This window comes from Hemibagrus wyckioides, linkage group LG06 (assembly GCF_019097595.1).
Source record: "Hemibagrus wyckioides isolate EC202008001 linkage group LG06, SWU_Hwy_1.0, whole genome shotgun sequence".
In the NCBI taxonomy this organism is placed as follows: Eukaryota; Metazoa; Chordata; class Actinopteri; order Siluriformes; family Bagridae; genus Hemibagrus; species Hemibagrus wyckioides.
In genome coordinates this window covers 44,362,662-44,382,767 of record NC_080715.1, presented here as the reverse complement: position 1 = coordinate 44,382,767, position 20,106 = coordinate 44,362,662, and the positions used below count along the sequence as shown (strand labels likewise).

Genomic DNA, 20,106 nt, shown 5'->3' with positions numbered 1-20,106 from the left:
TCAGATGGTCCTGTACATGTGCTTTCTTTAGCAGGGGGACCTTGCGGGCGCTACTGGATTTCAGTCTTTCACGGCGTAGTGTGTTACCAATTGTTTTCTTGGTGACTGTGGTCCCAGCTGCCTTGAGATCATTGACAAAATCCTCCAGTGTAATTCTGGGCTGATTCCTCGCTGTTCCCATTATCATTGGAACTCCATGAGGTGAGATCTTGCATGGAGCCCCAGACCGAGGAAGATTGACAGTCCTTTTGTGTTTCTTCCATTTGGGAATAATCACACCAACTGTTGTCACCTTCTCACCAAGCTGCTTGGTGATGGCCTTGTAGCTCATTCCAGTCTTGTGTAGGTCTACAATCTTGTCCCTGACATCCATGGACAGCTCTTTGGTCTTAGCCATGATGGAGAGTTTGGAATCTGATGGATTGCTTCCTTCTGTGGACAGGTGTCTTTCATACAGTTAAGGAGCTGAGATTAAGAGCACTCCCCGAGAGTGCTCCTACTGTAATCTCAGCTCCTTACCTGTATAAAAGACACCTGGGAGCCAGAAATCTTTCTGATTGATAGGGGATCAAATACTTATGTCACTCGTTAAAATGAAAAATCAATGTAGAACTTTTCTGAAATGCATTTTTCTGGATTTTTTTATTGTTATTCTGTCTCTCACTGTTCAAATACACCTACCATTAAAATTACAGACTGATCATTTCTTTGTCAGTGGGCAAACATACAAAATCAGCAGGGGATCAAATAATTTTTTCCCTCACTGTAGTTCATCTGCACAAACACTTATGATTTTAGATCAGAATGTTTTTTCTTTAACTTGATCACACACATTATTTATTCATATGGCAGACTTTCTTAGCATAATGAATTTGTGTTGATATTTGGGTGAGGTTTTGTTCTCTAGAAATGTACATATAACATTATAAATATATTGAATTGCTACTAATGAGTCCTTTAGCTCCGACAAAGTATCACATCAAATATATCATACTGTCACTCAAACACAATTGGGGCGTGAACAATTTCTAAACTATAAAAACATTAAAGCAGTTTGAGCCATAAATCATTTGTGTTTTTACAGGATGCTGTATCATGAACCTGACAGAGTTTAATCAGTCTGATCGCTGTGAGCATTTCTCCTGTCCAGAGAGATCTGTATCTCCTGCAGTTTATATCTTACTGTACGTGTGTTCAGCTGCTGTGGTTCTGCTAACAGTGTGTGGAAATCTGCTGGTCATCATCTCTGTTCTTCACTTCAAGCAGCTTCACACACCAACCAACATGCTGGTGCTCTCTCTGGCTGTGTCGGATTTCCTCATTGGGGCTTTACTCATGCCATCTATGTTCATCTGGACAATTGAGTCATGCTGGGTTTTTGGAAATGATTTCTGTGTCATTTTTTTGTTGATTGGTGGTGTCCTCATGAGCTCATCAATCTATAATGTTGTTCTGATTGCTATAGATCGGTATGTGGCTCTTTCAAACCCCTTTCTCTACACGAACACAGTCACTAGGAGGAGGATGTGCATTGTGATTTATTCTAACTGGTCTGTGTGTCTGGTGTATGTCATAACAGTCTTTTATTTTAATGGAAACTTCATGAATTTTCTAATGTGTCCTGGAGAATGTTTTTATTTTCTGAATGAGGTTTGGTCTGTAATTGATCTTATATATTCATGTATTTTTCCACTTTCTGTCATAATCATATTGTATACTCGAGTTTTTGTGATTGCTAAGAAACATGCCACTGCTATCAGAGAGCTTAATAATCACACACGGCCTAAAACACAGAAAATCACCTCACACTCCATGAAATCTGAGAGAAAAGCAGCTAAAGTCCTCGGCATTTTAGTGTCTGTGTTTCTGGTCAGTTTACTTCCATATTTTATTTACAGTTTTTTTGGTGATGTTATAAAACTACAGACAGAAACATTTCAGAAACTCATTATTGTAACTTATCTCAATTCCACCATTAATCCAGTTATTTATGCTCTGTTTTACCTGTGGTTCAGGAGGTGCATTAAATTAATCATAACTCTGCGAATATTCCAAAAAGACTCTGCATTACACAGTGTTCTTTCATGAACTGCTTCTGATGATGTGCCCAAAAGCTTTTTAAATGCACATAAATTAAAAAAAAAAAGAAAGTACACCTTCATTCAAATCTTTTTGTTTATAATAGCGTAAATAACAATTGTGTGGTCATCACCAATGGAATCTTGGTATGCCTAGACAATATCCTGCCTTGAATAACATTTTTAAAATTCAATTCATGGACATCTGAAATATAAAACTAAAAGATGTGTTATGTGTAAACCAAACAATACTGTATGTATATGTATTTCTCGTTATTTTCTGTATTATGTAGATCAGAATTTGATTTGTTACAGAAGCTTAAAAAAAGAATAATATAATAATAAAATACAGATGTACATTATCAGAGTATTATCAATGACAGTGCACATTAAAATATATAGGCCACATAGGTTTAACAATAAGAACTGTGATTATTTAAACATCTGATGTTGAAAGGGTAATGTAACCATTATTATTTAACATTAAAATTAAATTACACAGTTTGCAGGAATAATCTCTGCTGTGGACATCTTTATAACACAATAAAGAAGGAACAGTAGACTTATTATTCAATTCCTTTCTATAAAATTAATATGGCTAGATGCAAAGACTCATCATTGTCATGTGACATTGTAAATCAACACATCGGTGTTTTATAGATATTTAACTATACTGAGGAATTTAAAAGGGTAGATGAGATGCTGTGTGAATGACATCTGGCTCCAGTGAAAACATATAAATGAGGGAAACGAACTACTACATTAACATCAATATTACCTCATTTGAATACAATTCATTACATTTTCAGTAACTTCTGAGTAAATTGTTGTGTACCTTTATACTTTGATCATTCGATATGGTCATACTTGGATGGGGGATTTATTAAAAAGGGGCATTTATTAAAAAGCCCAAGGTACAAAAATGTATTTGCTGTTTCTGAAAACCTTCATGCCATTTTTACAATGCATAACACTCAAACTGTGCATGGGTTTGCCAAAAGTAAAGAATGGTGAAAAAACTCATTGAATTGATATGTTACATAAATTAAAGTCAAAATATACCACTGAGCTGTCAGATTTTGAAAAACCCAACCGTTTTGAGCTGTGAGAGTAAGTGTACTAAAAGTATTAGTTAGCAAGACAGAATAAAAACAGCATTTGTTACACACAAGCAGCACTAAAAATTGATTATTACTATAGGTGGTGTGAGTCACATCACATTCTGTCACAATAACTTCTGTCACTTCAGTTTCTGTCACAAACTCCAATTCCCAGCAGACACTACAGCCTACAAGCTTGACCCCCCCCTTACAACACAATTCCCCGCTAACAATCACCTAGCAACTAATTAGCAATGGATGGTGAAAAAAAGTTATTGACTTGACATAAAAGCATGATTAGGCAGCAATGTAACCTTGATGTGACACAAATTATAGTGCATACAGAAGGGATACAAAATGCATGCTTGAATCTTGGTCAACATTCAAGATCTGTAGGTCATTATTTAAACAAATAGTGATGCTACTGAAACTTTGATCAATTTCATATATCATCGGAATTTACACAAACATGTGGAGTCTGTGTTAGATTGTGCCCACACTGTCATTAAAGCAAATGGAGTACATAGAAAATACTAAGAAAGTCTGAAATTCATGAAAATATAAGTTATAGCTGATAATATAATTTTTAATGAAAACTTTTGTGTTAATCGAACTTTTGGAACTTTACACTGATAGATTTATTTCATATTTATGAACATTAAAATCATTGTTCATTCATCTTGACAGAAAATGAGTGTGCTACACAAAGCCAGTCCAGTCCAAAAATACATAAAACAAACAAGAAATAAGCGCTAGTTAAAGTATTTCAGGAAGAGGTAAGTTTTCACCTGTAATTTGAAGTCACTCAGCATAGTGCAGTGTGTGGAGAGATAGGAACTTTGATCTAAGAGATAGCTAGCCTATTTTTGGGTTTGTAAGCAATTATCAGTGTTTTAAATCTGATACGTGCAGTTGAGGGAGTGCAATTATAGGGTGGTGTGGGAGCACTTGTTGTTCAGCTGCATTTTGGATCATTTGCAGAGGTCTAATTGTACTTATAGGTAGACCTGCTAGTAGATAGTTGCAGTAGAGCAGTCTCAAAATGACCAGAGACTGAACAAGCAACTGAACAGCCTGTGTGGATAAAAAAGGTTGAGTCATTTGGATGTTGTAAAGGAGAAACTGACATGATTCAAGATTTAAGAAGCTTTTATTGTCATTTCAACCAATTGCTTGAGTGTTTGATTTTCCAGGTTTTATGATCTTTCCGCCTGCCTTACCGTTGACGATTATTGCCTGCCGTTTCTGTCAATAAAAGATCTGCATCATCGATCCTGTTACATCTTCCTTGGGTGCATCATTACAGGATGCTTCGCATCTCAGGATCCAGCAGATCTTCGTGCCACCATTGTCCACCTAGGACACCTGGTCCGGGCTTACCAGGAATAGGTGGCTAAGCTCCAAGACGCCAATGCCCAACTCCAACAGCAACCTCCCGCAGCTGCTGCAGCTCCCGCCCCACCACCACGCAGCGAGTTACCCCGGTTCAAGCTACCGGAGAAGTTTGATGGATCCGCCGACCACTGCTGAGGCTTTCTCCGCCAATGTGATAACTTCTTCATGCAACAGCCAGAAGTCTACGGCAGTGAAACCATCAGGTGTGCTTTCATGCTCTCTCTCCTAACTGGTAAAGTGTTGGACTGGGCTTCAGCCGTTTGGGACTCAGATCCCCAAGTCAAGACTTCAGCAAATTACTTTGCCAACATGATCAAGGAAGTCTTCAAATACCCGGCGGGGGGTAAGGACATTTCCGTTCAGCTGCTGGAATTACGCCAGGGGTCGGACACTGCAGCTGATTTTGCCATTAAGTTCCACATGCTGGTGGCACAGTCGGGGTGGAATGAGCCAGCATTCGTGGCAGTGTTTCGCAAAGGGCTCAATTAGGAACTGAAAGCAGAGATGGCGTGCCATGAGACTGACATTATGCTGTCTCAGTACATTGCTAAGGCAATCCGTCTAGACAATCTCCATTGCCAGCACTGATCTCCAGCTGCCACGCTTCGTTCTATGTCCTGCCGGATGATGGAATACCCCATTCCCAGAGAAGAGCCTGCTGAACCCATGCAACTGGGGAGGTCCTGTGTCATGGAAGAGGAACACTAGTGGCATGTGCACAGAGACAACAATACACAGACAATAAAAATAATTTAAAAAATAGGATAAGAAACAGAAATACACATATTTAAATATGTAAATAAATTGCACAAACATAAAAGAGTAGAATAAGATGAGATGTAGGGATGTAGGGTGGTAAAAAAAATAAATATACGGTATAGCACATATTTTTATTGCACAATGAAGGGAACATTTAACTGTTCATGAGGTAGATTGCTTGGGGGAGGAAACTGTTCTTGTGCCTGACTGCCCTGGTATTTGGTGCTCTGTAGCGCCTGCCAGATGGCAAAAGTTCAAAAAGGAGATGGATTGGATGTGAGGGATCCAGAGTTATTTTCGGAGCTCTTTTCCTCTCTCTGGATGTATACAGTTTTTGAAGGGTGGGCAGGGGAGCACCAATAATCCTTTCATCTGTCCGAACCGTTCTCTCTAGTCTTCTTCTCTGTAGCTGAGCCAAACCAGACAGTTAAAGTGTACTTCAGGTTCTGAGAGATGGTGGTGCCCAGGAACTTGAATCACTCCTCTGATCCTACAGTGCTGTTCATGATGGTGAGTGGGGGGAGTGCAGGGGTGTTCCTCCAGAAGTCCACTATCATCTCCACTGTTTTGAGCATGTTGAACTCCGGGTTGTTATGACTACACCAGACAGCTACCTGCTCAACCTCTTGCCTGTAAGCAGACTCATCACCATCCTGAATGATGACTGTAGTGAAGGGAAAAGAGCAGTAGAGAGAGGACACAACCCTGGGGGGCAACAGTGCTGGTGGTATGGCTGTTTGACATGGATTTCCCCAGTTTCACTAGCTGTTGCCTATTTGTCAGAAAGCTGGTGATATACTGCCAAGATGCTAAGATACCTTTGAGATAGACACAGGGGCAGTTCTGTAACTGCATTTTAGGGAGAGGCCCAAACTGTATCTCTTGGGCTTCTTCAACCAGAAGCTGTTGGATCCATAATCTATCCATAACATTACTCTTGGCAGACTCTGTGACTAGGAAACATTCCCCCATACCATTAAACTACCTTCACTATCCTGGACTGTGGACAGAGGAAAGTTGGATTCATGAATTAATGCCGTTGGAGCCCAACTCTAGCATCTGTGTTCCCCAGCACAAACCAAGATTCAGCCAGGTCCAATCAGACCAGGCTATAATTTTCTAGTCTTCAGCTGTCCGGTTTTGTTGAGCATTTGCCCACTGCAGCCTCAGCTTTTTGTTCTTGGCTGACAGAATTGAGACAGGAAGCTTTACATAGATGGAAGAATGGATTCTATTAAATATCAGCAAAAGTTAAAAAAGTACAACAGAACTATTATGTTTTCATTTTTTTTGTGGACTAGTTTGGCTATGTTAAAATGTCCATAGTTCATCTGCACACACACACTTGTGATTTTGGATTAGAATGTCTTTTCTTAAACTTGTTCACACACAGTATTTATTCATATGGCAGACTTTCTGAGCATAATCAATTTGTGTCGATATTTGGGTGAGGCTTTGTTCCACAGAAATGTACATATAACATTATAAATATATTGAATTGCTACTAATGAGGCCTTTAGCTCCGACAAAGTATGACATCAAATGTATTATACTGTCACTCAAATACAGGGGGCGTGAACAATTTCTAAACTATAAAAACATTAAAGAGCCATAAGTCATTTTATTGTGATTGTGTTTTTACAGGATGCTGTATCATGAACCTGACAGAGTTTAATCAGTCTGATCGCTGTGAGCATTTCTCTGCTTCTTATGATATGCCCAAAAGCCTTTTAAATGCACATAAAGTCTTGGAAAAAAAGAAAGTACACCTTGCTTCAAATCTTCATTCAAATTTGTAATAGCATGAATAACAATTGTGTGGTCTTCACCAGTTGAATCTTGGGAGAAGATTTAGCTTTCAGTAATAATAATGATAATAATAATAATGTTCAATAATAGAACAAATTAAGATATATAGGCCACATAGGTTTACAATAAGACACATCCACACATCAATGTTTTATAGATATACCGAGACATTTAAAAGGGTAGATGAAATGCTGTGTGAATGACATCTGGCTACAGTGAAAACATACGACTGTGTAAAATGAACTACTTAATTAACATAAATATTACTTTTCTTAAAATACAATATTTTCTGTGGATTCTGAGTAAATTAAGAACTTCGATAGGTCATATTTGGATAGGGAAAAAACAGCCTGTAACGGAGGATTGGCTGGATCCATTCCCTCCTTGAAAGTCCTTGGGGTGTTCTTCATCTACAGGGAAGTCTTCATGGTCGAGTTGCCTGGCCTTCTGGGTGAGCATAGTGAGAGCACACATGGGTGCTCTCCCAGACTTTTCCACTATGCCTGAACCAGTCGTCGAAAGCAGGGACATCTGATGTTTCCCCTGACTAGTATCAACCAATATCATCTATGTACACAATCACATACTGCTTGAGGAGGTCTTTGAAGATCTCATTAACAAATGACTGGAACATCGCTGGTGCACTGGTCAGAATAACCAGGTATTTATAGTGGCCACTAGCGGTCAGAAAGGCTGTCTTCCATTTGCCCCCCACTCGTATCCGGATGAGGTTGTAAGCACTCCTCATGTCTAATGTGGTAAAAATCCATGCCTCCTGGAGCTGCACTAGAGCCGAGGGAACTAGTGGCAATGGGTAGAGTTATCTGACTGTGATAGAGTTCAGTCCACAATAGTCAGTACACGGCCTTAGAACAGTTTGGTGAGTGATGAGGCTGCATCCGATGGGTTGATTATCCACCGCGGTCATCCTCAGGTGTTGGAGCTCCTTAACCAGCTGGCAGTGGATAAGACTGACGGCTGAGTTTACTAGGGCTGAGGCAGAGTGGGTGCTGTTACTATGATGTATTTGCATTGGAAGATAGAAACTGGAAGGAAAAGTAGGGGGGCTTACCTTTGGGCTTTGAATGGTTGGTCTCTCAGGGCAGGCAGTGCAGTGATGTCCAAACCTGACCAAACCTGACCACAGTAGAAACATATTTGGAGGTGCAAACAGTGCTTACGTTCCCCCAGAGGAACTCTCATATGGCCAATTTGCATGGGTTCTGGGCCTGCTGGGCTGGGGAGGTTTGTCACCAAGGGAGCTCAGTGGAGTTGGTTATGGAGCAGATTGTTTAAGCGAATGGCCCTTGAGATGTACTGGGCGAGTGTGGTCTCCTTGTCCCTGAGCCTGATGAGAACGATTTAGGCCCTAGAGGAAAATGGTCTTTAGTGCAGAGTGGTTGACCCTCCCGGTCAACAATGTGAGGAGGAAAGCACACTTGGTAGAATCAAGCAGGTAGCTAATAGGATAATGTGCAAAAAAAAACACCTCACACTTGTCCCTGTTGGCTATGAGGGAGTTGCGCCACATCCGCTGCATCCATCAGTGGTGAAGTATCCTGTAATGTAGGATTGGCTGGATCCATTTGTGGTGTGAACTGCAGTGTTAATTTTGACAGCCATTTTTGATTTAGTCTTAGCATTTATCTTGAGACGAAAGTCACATTTTAGTCATTTTTGTCTTTCATAGTTTGTCATTAGTTTTAGTCAAACTGCAGTTACTAGCTTTAATTTTCTTAATTTTCTATGTAGTATTTTGACAAAAATAGTCAGTATAATTTTTCTTTCTTTAGACCATTTAAGCTTTTGAATCACAATAAGAAGCTATATTGACACTGCACTGCAGAACCTGTTCAACTCTACATATCCCCTTCTCTTAGTTGGACATCAGCCTGCTGTGCTGCCCTTGCAAATTTATAAGGTAGGATCATACATTAAGGACAGATAAAAGTGGTCTATATAAGTATCAAGTAAAAACCAAAAATGTTTTCTTTAGCTGTTATGGAAAAACAGCATTTATTTTCTGAAACTTCAAATAAATCTGCAATAAACAGACAGATGTTCAAAAGGAACTGAACATATATTACTAACATACAACAAACTAGAGCATACGCATGTGCCTTGTTGCTAGGAGACGCATGACCAATGAAAAAGCAATTCTAAAATCGTCTCAAAACATGATCAAACATGTTTCAAATCCCCCGACTGGATGAAATCAATAGTCTGTTACCATCATACACTACTTGATTTTTTATGAAATCTATCAACTCAGATATGGGAGCGTCAACTTCTCCAGAATGTAAATAGGGAAAAAGTCGGGGCAAAAATCATGTAGTGTGATCATGGCTAAAAACTTCCAAATACATCTGTTATTTTAGAAATAGCTTGCTATCTGCATGCTAAACAAATCTGCTATGGCCTAAATAATCTTGCTGCAGTACATGATACAGATTTCATTACAAACAGAATTGAATGCCGAAGAAAAGCCAAAATGTTGTACAATATATAATTAAGCATTTTACATTTATGAAAGGCTGGCTCAGAACTATGCAGTAAGGTTAGCTAACTGACATTAGGTAACAGAAAGCTAAAACGTAAAAACCTAAAACTTGCTAGCGAATTTACCTGTTGACACATCCAGTAACATTGACCTAATGTTAAGAAACGGTACATAAATAAGACTAAATAGTTGGATACCGTGACAGAAACTGCATAAATAGCAGGGTGACGTGCCTTCAGATGCCTCTTAAGATTCATGGTATTCTGTCCGGCTATTTCATAGCCACAGGGCTTCTCTCCGTTTCCTGTAACAGTGCACAATGTTTTTGTTTTAGAGGAATTATAACAGAAATACTGCCATATTTCAGTTCTTTGTTTTCTTCCTAAAACTTCAGGTGCTGAAGCCATTGCAGCTCGCCAAGTCAGTTCGAGTTTATTTAGCCTATCCGCCAACTGTCTGAGATGCAAATGCCCCTTATCCAATCCAATGACAGAGACGCACATTTTGAAAGACAGTTAGCCTATACAAAGAGATCATTTATTTTGAATGTCCGATCTTCCAAAAAAAATCATTTTAATCCAGTCTCGTTAACAAAGAAAAGTCTTAAATTTTGTCATAGTTTTTATCATCAGATATTAGTGTCGTCTTAGTCTCGTCTCGTCTTAGTCACAGAAAAAATGGTTGTTAACGTATATTTTTCGTCATCGTCTTCCACAAAGATAATCTAAAAAAACAGCAAGGCATAAGGCCTTGTGTTGATTTGTGTTGTGCATGTTGTATAAATGTCCACATTGTCATTGTATTCGGGTGAGGGTTCCTTCTAGTGGACCTGTGGGTGATGTAACACAGCCCAAGACACAATAATGCAGTTGCTGTTTCTAAAAGCTTTAATGCCATTTTTATAATGCTTAACACTCAAACTGAGCATGGGATTGCATAAACATTTCCATTAACTCCAAAATAGTGTAACTGAAATGAGTTATTGACTTCATATTAAAGCATGCTAAGACAGCAATGTAACCTTGATGTGACCCAAATGTCAACAGAAATCAGACTTTTGGAAATCACAGGGTTTCCAGGCAGTGTTAGGCCGGAGGGAACAAAACACCTGTAGATGCTAAAGGATATGAGACTTTTAAATTTTCATTTAAAGTCAAAATGCAGCCTACAAGCTTGACTTCCCACAACACAATTCTCCGCTCACAGTCAGCCAGCAACTGATTAAACAGTCCTGTGTTCAATCAGCCTCACACTCACAGTAACTGTTTAAAAAGACTCTCTTTCATTCTAAAAACTGCAAAGTATTTGCTCAGCATACACTTGTATCTGACATTACCAAGTGTTATGACATGCTGGTTTAGTGCCTGTATAACTTTGTAAGACAAAGTTGTTGCTTACTTGTTGGTGTTTGAGCGAATAGCTACACTGTTAAACTGGCTTGTTTGTGGATGCTGCTGCTGCTGTGTAAACTGTCAGGGAAAGCACAGGAAGCCTGCCTGGCTCTCACTCTTGAACAGAATCTAGAATATGAAGTTGTTAAGGCTACTCTTCTTTGTGCATATAAATGCGTGCCTGAAGCTTACATCAGAGTTTTTGAAACTGCATTAAAGCAGACAGCCAAAACTATGTTGAGCACGCATCAATCCACTCTGTTTGAAAACTGGTGTTCTGTAAGTGGTATGCGCATTTTTGTAGAGCTTAAAACGCTGATTTTGTTGGAAGAAGTTTGTACTAACACAAAACAGTGCAGACAAAGCTGGGTGATGTAGTAGGTTTGTCTGAGTCCTTCGTATGCCAAGAGGAAAATTTCACTGTTTTGAATCTGTCATGGAGAAGTCAGATTTCGCGATTCATCCTGTTGCTTATTTTATTGAGAACCAAGTGTTAATGAGAAATTTGTCCCCTTTAAATTCAACAGATGGTTGGCTGGTATTTCAGGTGTTGGTTCCCGTAGAAGCCAGGTTTTAAACTTGCCTCATGACCATCCCTGATCTGGACATGCAGGGGTTTGAAAAATATACTTATGGGCATTGAAGTATTTTGTTTGGCCAGGCATATAGGGTAATATAGGACATTATTGCCAAACCTGTCACCGGTCATTCCACCCGCACCACTACAGCCCATTTTGATTCAGAGTGAGCCCTTTGAATGTATAATAGTTGATTGTGTTGACCCCCTGCCCAAGACCCGTTCTAGCAGTTGTTGTTTGCTGATGCTCATGTGTGCTGCCACTCAGTTCGCAGAGGCTATTCTAATGCTTACTCTCAAATCTTAGACTTTCACCAAAAATGTTTTGCATTACATTTGGTATGCCCAAATGTATACAGACAGATTGTGGCTTGAACTTCATGTCACGGTTCTTCTCTCAGGTAGCTAAAGAGTTGAAAATTAGCCATCAGGTCTTGAGTCACAAGGTGCCCTTGAACATTTCATCTGACATTAAAGAACAGAGAAACTCGGAAACTAGAAAGACTGGGATAAGGGTGCCAGGTGCCAGTGCCAGGTTTTTCTCTCCAGACGAGATTTGTTGGCCGACATGAAGTTAGACAGAGACTCAGCCACACAGACTAGGTTATCATTATGCCTGACCACAAACCTAAAAATTGTATCTGCCATGTAAATTTGTTGAAGAAGTTCCTCATAGTACCTCATAAGTACCTCATATCACCTGGGTCAGATCCCAGTCATGATTTACACTGAACACAAGCACCTGGAGTACCTTACACCTTGACTGAACCCCTTGCAACATACTGGTCACTCTTCTTCTTGTTCCTTTGTTTAACCTATCTTAGCCCCCTGTATTGTAAATTGCTAAAGCCTGCACTCTCATGCCTGCACTCCAATGAACCAATGAATTGGGACAAATGGAGCACATCCTACTTCCTTCCTGTGTAGTGTGAGCCATCCACTGTCTGCTAGACAGTGTTCTAAAACAGACTCTATGATAGCAGATCCCATCAGCCTGTCCATGACATCACTCTTGGCCCTCTGTGTGACAAGTAAACATTCCCCCACACCATTAAACTACATTCACCATCCTGGACTGTTGACACAAGACAGGTTGGGTTCATGAATTAATCATCTGTGTCCCCCAAAAGAAACCAAGTTTCAGCCAGGTCCAATCAGACCAGGCTACAATTTCTAGTCTTCAGCTGTCCAGTTTTGTTGAGCATTTACCCCCTGCAGCCTCAGTTTTATATATATATATATATATATATATGTATGTTGATGTGTTGAAAGTTGAAGCAGGAAAAATGGGCAAGCATAAGGATTTGAGTGAGTTTGACAAAGGGCCAAATTGTGATGGCTAGATGACTGGATCAGAGCATCTCCAAAACTGCAGCTCTTGTGGGGTGTTCCGGGTCTGCAGTGGTCAGTATTTATCAAAAGTGGTCCAAGGAAGGAACAGTGGTGAACCATTGACAGGGTCATGGGCAGCCAAGGCTCACTGATGCATGTGGGGAGCAAAGGCTGGCCCGTGTGGTCCGATCCAACAGTTGAGCTGCTGTTGCTAAGATTGCTACATGCTAACCCCTGTGCACCACCAAAAGCGACAACAATGAGCATGTGAGCATTAGATCTGGACCATGGAGAAATGGAAGAAGGTAGCCTGGTCTGAGGAAACATGTTTTCTTTTACATCACATGGATGGCCAGGTACATTGCTTTTCAGGAGAACACATGGCACCAGGATGAACTATGGGAACAAGGCAAGCCTGTGCAGGCAGTGTCATGCTTTGGGCAATGTTCTGCTGGGAAACCTTGGGTCCTGCCATCCATGTGGATGTTACTTTGACATGTACCACCTACCTAAGCATTGTTGCAGACCATGTACACCCTTTCATGGAAACGGTATTCCCTGATAGCTGTGGTCTATGCCACAAAGCAAAAATGGTTCAGGAATGGTTTGATGAGCACAACAACAAGTTTGAGGTGTTGACTTGGCCTCCAAATCCCCAGATCTCAATCCAATTGAGTATCTGTGGGATGTGGTGGACAAACAAGTCTGATTCATGTTGCAGATACTACAACACACCTTCAGGGATCTAGTGGAGTCCATGCCTTGATGGGTCAAGACTGTTTTGGCATCAAAAGAGGAACAAACACAATATTCGGCAGGTGGTCATAATGTTATGCTTGATTAGTGTATACAGTGACGAATAAGTTTGGAAATATGTACACACTTATGTATTTTATTATCTTTTGTTGGTTTTATTCAATTAAATGATTGTAAATAAATAAAAAATGAAGAGAATAATGGTCAAATCAACTTTGCATGTTAAACTTTCCAAAAAAAAAGCTATTTTCATTAATAACTGCCTGACAAATCTGTGGCATTCTACTGATCAGTTTTAGCAGATATTCAGGTGTGATTTCCTCCCAGGCCTTCTGCAGCACTTCCTAAAGGTCTGCTGTACTGGTTGGGAAGCATTCTGGAACTCTTCGGTCTAGCTTCTCCAACACCAGCTGGATGGGGTTCAGATCTGGTGATTGAGCTGGCCAAGCCATCACTGAGAGTATTCCAGCAGCTATGTTCTTCTGTATGATTATTCTTATACAACTGTGAAGAAAGCTTGGGGTCATTGTCTTTCTGCTTTCTATTTAAAATAATTTCTAATTATTCAGTCTGTTTTGATCCAAACCCCTCAATTATGTACTCATCAGTTCAGAAGACCTGATTCTAGTCACTTGGTTCAAATCCACTGTTTGTGCATCTTGGCCCGCTGCAGCCTTTTCTTATGATTTGTCTACCTTAGAAGGGATTTTTCTTGCCAACTCTGACCATGAGGCTAGCTTATCTGAGTCTCCTACACACAGTGCTGTGCGCACTGGTTACTATCTTGTTTTATTTAATGATAAAGCCAATTCAGGAGCAGTGTTTCTCAAGGAAGACAAATTTAAATTCAAATTTTATTTGTCACATACAAAATCATACATAGTACGACATGTAGAGAAAAAGAGAAAAAGTCCAGAAAGTCCAGGTTCTAGGTGTTCTGGCTGAGGGCCCGAATGGCCTGCAGGAAGAAGCTCCTCCTCATTCTCTCTGTATTTGCCTTCAAGGAGTGGAAACATTTCCCTGACTGCAACAGAGAGAAGAGTTCATTGTTGGAATGACTGAGGTCCTTCATTATCTTCCTGGCCTTGGTCCAGCACCGCTTGCTGTATATAGTCTCCAGGTCAGGAAGCCCAGTGAAGATGGTGGGCTCAGCTGTTCGCACTGAGAACCACTCTCTGGAGAGCTTGCCTGTCCTGCTTGGTGCTGTTTCCAAACCAGGCTGTGATGCTCTGCTTCCCATCAGGATGCTCTCAATGGTGCAGGTGTAGAATGTCTTTAGCACCTTTGAGGGTAGTTTAAAGACCTTTACGCATCTGAGATGGTAAAGATGCTGCCGGGCCTTCTTCACAAGGGTATTAATGTGACAAGACCATGACAGGTCCTGTGTGATGTGAACACCTAGGTACACCTAGGAAACTGCCCACTCTTTCCACTGGGGTCCCATTTATAGTGAGGGGCTGGTAATTCCTCTCCTGCTTTGTACTGAAGTCCACTATCAGCTCCTTAGTCTTGCTAAGTCATGTCATGTTCAGGAGGAGATTGTTGTTCTGGTACCATGTCTCCAGGTTTCCAATCTCTTCTAGGTCTCGCCTCGTCGTTGTTGGAGATCAGGCCCACCACCACAGTATCGTCTGCAAACTGATGTTGGTGGAGTTGGCCACACAGTTGTAGGTGTACAGTGAGTAGGGCAGGGGGCTCAGAACACAACCCTGGGGGGCTCCAGTGCTGAGGATGAGAGAGGGTGAGACATGGTTGCCCACCCATACTGCCTGTACACTCATAAGTATTTGATTTCTTGAGCAGGTGTGCACTTAGGCATTCCAATGTGTCTTCTGTCCTGATTGGATCAAGTTGCAGCATGTCTACGGAGATGTATTTCTTGGTGTAACAATGAGTCAGTAGATTCCATGTGCAGAAGTTCAATGAGAATAGTCAGAGAGCAAATAATCCAAAATGCTAGGCAAAACAGAGTCGATAAAAAAGGCAAAGTCCATAGAAACTGTAATAATCAGTCTGTGATGCAAACAAATCTATATCAAGATCAGAGGCAAAAACGAAGAACAAAACATGGTCATGCACTAGTGTCAAACAGGCAGAGAACATACAAGGCTTGGTATGCAGGCTAACACACTGGCAATACTTTGCGTTGTGTAAACGGATTAGCTAGCCTATATAGCAGTAGTGAACCGGAAGGGTTAATATTCTGGTGATGTTTCCCTCTGCCGGTTGGGTGGTGGAATTGCTGCTGCTGATGTTACACTTGGCTATATCTTGTAGAGAATGACATTTCTTTTTCAAGATAAATATAGATAGATGAATTTCTAAGGAAAGCTGTTTTGTTTTTGAATTCTCATTTACAATGAAAATGACAGGTCACTTTCCCCAATGGATAATATAAACTCAAATCATTTGCTAACTGGACATTATCTTATTTTAAGATATTTTAACACCTAGAAGGGCATGCAAGACCAACCACACTTCAATATATGAAAAAACAGAAAGTTGCAAAGCCATTAAATTTAACACTGATTAAGTAGCTAATAGTAGGTGTTTTGTAAAAGGTAATCTTTGAAGTGTAAGATGGTTGTCCTGCTGATTAAATTGTTACAGAATTAGATAAATGATGAACATGTTTTCTGTGTTTTGGTATTCTTCTTTTTTTTTTTTACATTTCAGTGTAAACATACAACAATGTATTTGTGTCTTAAAACTTTTTCTTGCCTGTGTATGTATACATATATACACCCTGACACAGGCGCACACACACACACACACACACACACACAGAGATAGATAGATAGATAGATAGATAGATAGATAGATAGATAGATAGATAGATAGATAGATAGATAGATAGATAGATAGATAGAGCTGAGCCATACCGATTCCACATTCTGGCTATGGTTAAAAAGTGTCAGAACACACTGACTTTTGTCCACCACTAAAAGCACCTACCATTGCCCTGTGAGCATCAGGAAGAAGGTGGCCTGGTCTGATGGATCACATTTTCCACATCTACATGTGGATGGTCAAGTGTGTGTGTCTCTCTTACCTTGGGAAGCAGCAGATTCTTTAAGTCCTGTAAGTTGCAAGGTGAGGCCTCTATACATCGGACTTACTTGTCCAGCACATCCCACAGATGCTTGATAAGATTGAGATCTGGGGAATTTGAAGTCATTGATTAATTCAACTCTCTGTCATTTTCCTCTAATCATTCCTGAACATTATTTGTAGTGTAGCATGGAGCTTTATCCTGCCATGATGGGGTGAACTTGGTCTTCAGCAGTGTTTAGGTAAGTGCTGTGTGTCATGGTAACATCTACACGAACTCCAGCACCCAAGGTTTCCCAGCAGAATATTTAATAGCTTTTTTTTTTTTTTTTTTTACTTTAGCTCTGGACCCATTGTGTAGTGCTTTTGTGCTCTTTCCAGAATTTTGTGTGTAAAATTTCATCTTTGGATCAGAAATTTTGGTTTGTACGTGAGCTCAATACCTCACTACTGGATAGAACAGTAGGTTTTATGACTGAAGTATTTAGAGGCTAATTGAGTATTTGAACATGAATTTATGGCCTAATTGCATTAGTCCTTCAGTCTTATGATTGACTGTGTAAGTGAAAGTTCCTTTTGAGACCATTTTGTGGTGGTGAATGTTTCCAAGATCTGACCTGTTTCAGTAATATGAGAGTTTGGGGGTGGGTGGGGTGGGATGGGGGGTTTAGTTGACTGTTAGGGCCCCAAGTCTGACATTACTGCTGGAACAGGCTCTGTTGTAGATTGGTGACTATATTTTTGAATATATATTGCTTCTTTTCACATTATACAACTGTCAGATCTCGTATACTGTACAACATCCACTAACTACTTTGCAGCTTATGACTATGGTCAGAGTTCATCCTCCCTCCTGCTTCTTCCACTCTGATATCCTGCGATTGTAGAGTGTATAAAGTTGTCTATGTTTCTTGATGTGGAATGCACAAATTTTCACTTTCACTTAAAATTCACCTGCCATACCTTTTAAGTGCTCAGATTCTATCCTTTCCTCAGGTCCCAGATCTTAAAGGGAGCTTGTGAAATCTTTGCTAAATGAATTGAGTTTAACTGGATTGTTTGTGTTATACATCCTCTATTCTGTTTTTTACATTCACTGATTCATCAAAGTATATTATTAATGCAGACAAATGGAATAAGTAATTCATTCAACATCCTCATCTGTCCTTTTAAATGCTTCATTATACCTGGGCATTGTATATCTGTAGAACACAGTAGCTTTGTGGATTTGCAAATATGATATGTTACTTTGCATCCCAGCTCTGTTCATTTTACAGAAAAAAATATTATCATTATTAACATTGAAAAACAAATAGTATTTTACTTTTGCTTATGTCTACAGCAGAAATTACATGTTAAGACAAAACTATAGCTTTAAGTTGCCGAAATGTAAATTATTTTAGTTTTATACTAAAACTAATATAATGTAATAGATTGTAGCATATGTAAAAGGTGCAAGTTTGAATTGTTATATAAGTTTTAAAACTGCCAATTACCAATCTTTGACTTCTATTGATATTTCTGTTTGTGATATGAGGAATTAAGCCTACTTTACTGTCTTGATTTATTCTAAAAATGTGTTTTCACTTTCATTATTTATCTATAATGCTGGTTTTCTAAGCATAAGCATTTTGTGTTTGTTTAGCTGGGACTATTTTACAAACCAGTTTGCAGGTTTAATTCTTTGGCCAATATCTGCTAAGCTTTTTGTTTCAACAGGACAACAAATAAATCAAACTCAGGGGGCGTGATCAATTTCTAAACTATAAAAACACCAGATCTGCTTGACACATAAGTTGTTTGGTTAAGACTTTTTACAGTAATAGCTGTGCAGTAGTGGAATTATGTAAACAAACTTTTTATTTAAACTCTAGAAATTAGAGAAATGCAATATTTATGAACCTGATGGAGGTTAATCAGTCTGATCGCTGTGAGCATTTCTCCTGTCCAGAGAGATCTGTATCTCCTGCAGTTTATATCTTACTGTACGTGTGTTCAGCTGCTGTGGTTCTGCTAACAGTGTGTGGAAATCTGCTGGTCATCATCTCTGTTCTTCACTTCAAGCAGCTTCACACACCAACCAACATGCTGGTGCTCTCTCTGGCTGTGTCGGATTTCCTCATTGGGGCTTTACTCATGCCATCTATGTTCATCTGGACGATTGAGTCATGTTGGATTTTTGGGAAAGATTTTTGCATTGTTTTTTTGTTCATTAGTGGTGTCCTCATGACCCTATCCATCTATAGTGTTGTTCTGATCGCTGTAGATCGGTATGTGGCTCTCTCAAACCCCTTTCTCTACACAAACACAGTCAGTAGGAGGAGGATTTGCATTGTGATTTATTCCAACTGTTCTGTGTGTCTGGTTTATGTCATAACAATCTTTTATTTCAACTTCATAGATTCTGTATTGTGTCCTGGAGAATGTATTTATTTTCTGAATGCGGACTGGGCTGTAATTGATCTCATATATTCATTTATATTTCCACTTTCTGTCATAATCATATTGTATACTCGAGTTTTTGTGATTGCTAAGAAACATGCCACTGCTATCAGAGAGCTTAATAATCACACACGGCCTAAAACACAGAAAATCACCTCACACTCCATGAAATCTGAGAGAAAAGCAGCTAAAGTCCTCGGCATTTTAGTGTCTGTGTTTCTGGTGTGTTTACTTCCATATTTTATTTACAGTTTATTAGGTGATGTTATTGAAATACAGACAGAAACTATTAAGAAACTCATTATCATACTTTATCTTAATTCCACCATTAATCCAGTTATTTATGCTCTGTTTTATCCGTGGTTTAGGAGGTGCATTAAATTAATCATAACTCTGAGAATATTCCAAACAGACTCTGCATTAATCAGTGTTCTTTAATGAATATATTTTCACTGTTTCTGATGATGTGAATAACATTTTTAAAATTCAATTTAAAAATGATTTTGAAATAGTGAGTCAACCACAGTGGCTCTTGCAAACATGGACATCTGAAGTACAAAACTAAAAGATGTAAACAAAAACAATATTGTGTGAATACTTATTTCTTGTTATTTACTGTATTATGTAGATCAGAATTTGATTTGTTACAGAAACTTGAAATAAGATTAATATAATAATAAAATACAGATGTACATTATCAGAGTAATATCAATAATAGTAAAAATTAAAATATAGGCCAACAATAAGAACTGTGATTAAATGAAAATCTGATGTTGAAAGGGTATGGTAAACATTATTATTTAACATTAACATTAAATTACAAATTATAAGTTACAAGTATAATCTTTGCTGTAGACATCTTTATAACACAATAAAGAAGGAACAGTAGACTTATTCAGTTCCTTTATAAAAATGA

At 39.2% G+C, this 20,106-nt stretch overlaps 2 protein-coding genes across 2 annotated transcripts; both read left to right on the top strand.

Moving 5' to 3' along the window:
- The first annotated feature begins 1,095 nt into the window (after positions 1–1,095).
- Positions 1,096–2,088, top strand: LOC131355061 (trace amine-associated receptor 13c-like). Its single transcript, XM_058393262.1, has one exon. The coding sequence runs from the start codon at positions 1,096–1,098 to the stop codon at positions 2,086–2,088; it is 993 nt and encodes a 330-aa protein (XP_058249245.1).
- Positions 2,089–18,644: 16,556 nt separating this feature from the next.
- LOC131355084 (trace amine-associated receptor 13c-like) lies at positions 18,645–19,628 on the top strand. Its single transcript, XM_058393302.1, has one exon. It carries the CDS (start codon positions 18,645–18,647, stop codon positions 19,626–19,628), a length of 984 nt encoding a protein of 327 aa, XP_058249285.1.
- Positions 19,629–20,106: the final 478 nt, after the last annotated feature.

Excerpts from the sequence above, each read along its gene's own strand:
- LOC131355061 (XM_058393262.1), top strand. The coding sequence starts at position 1,096 with ATGAACCTGACAGAGTTTAATCAGTCTGATCGCTGTGAGCATTTCTCC.
- LOC131355084 (XM_058393302.1), top strand. The coding sequence starts at position 18,645 with ATGAACCTGATGGAGGTTAATCAGTCTGATCGCTGTGAGCATTTCTCC.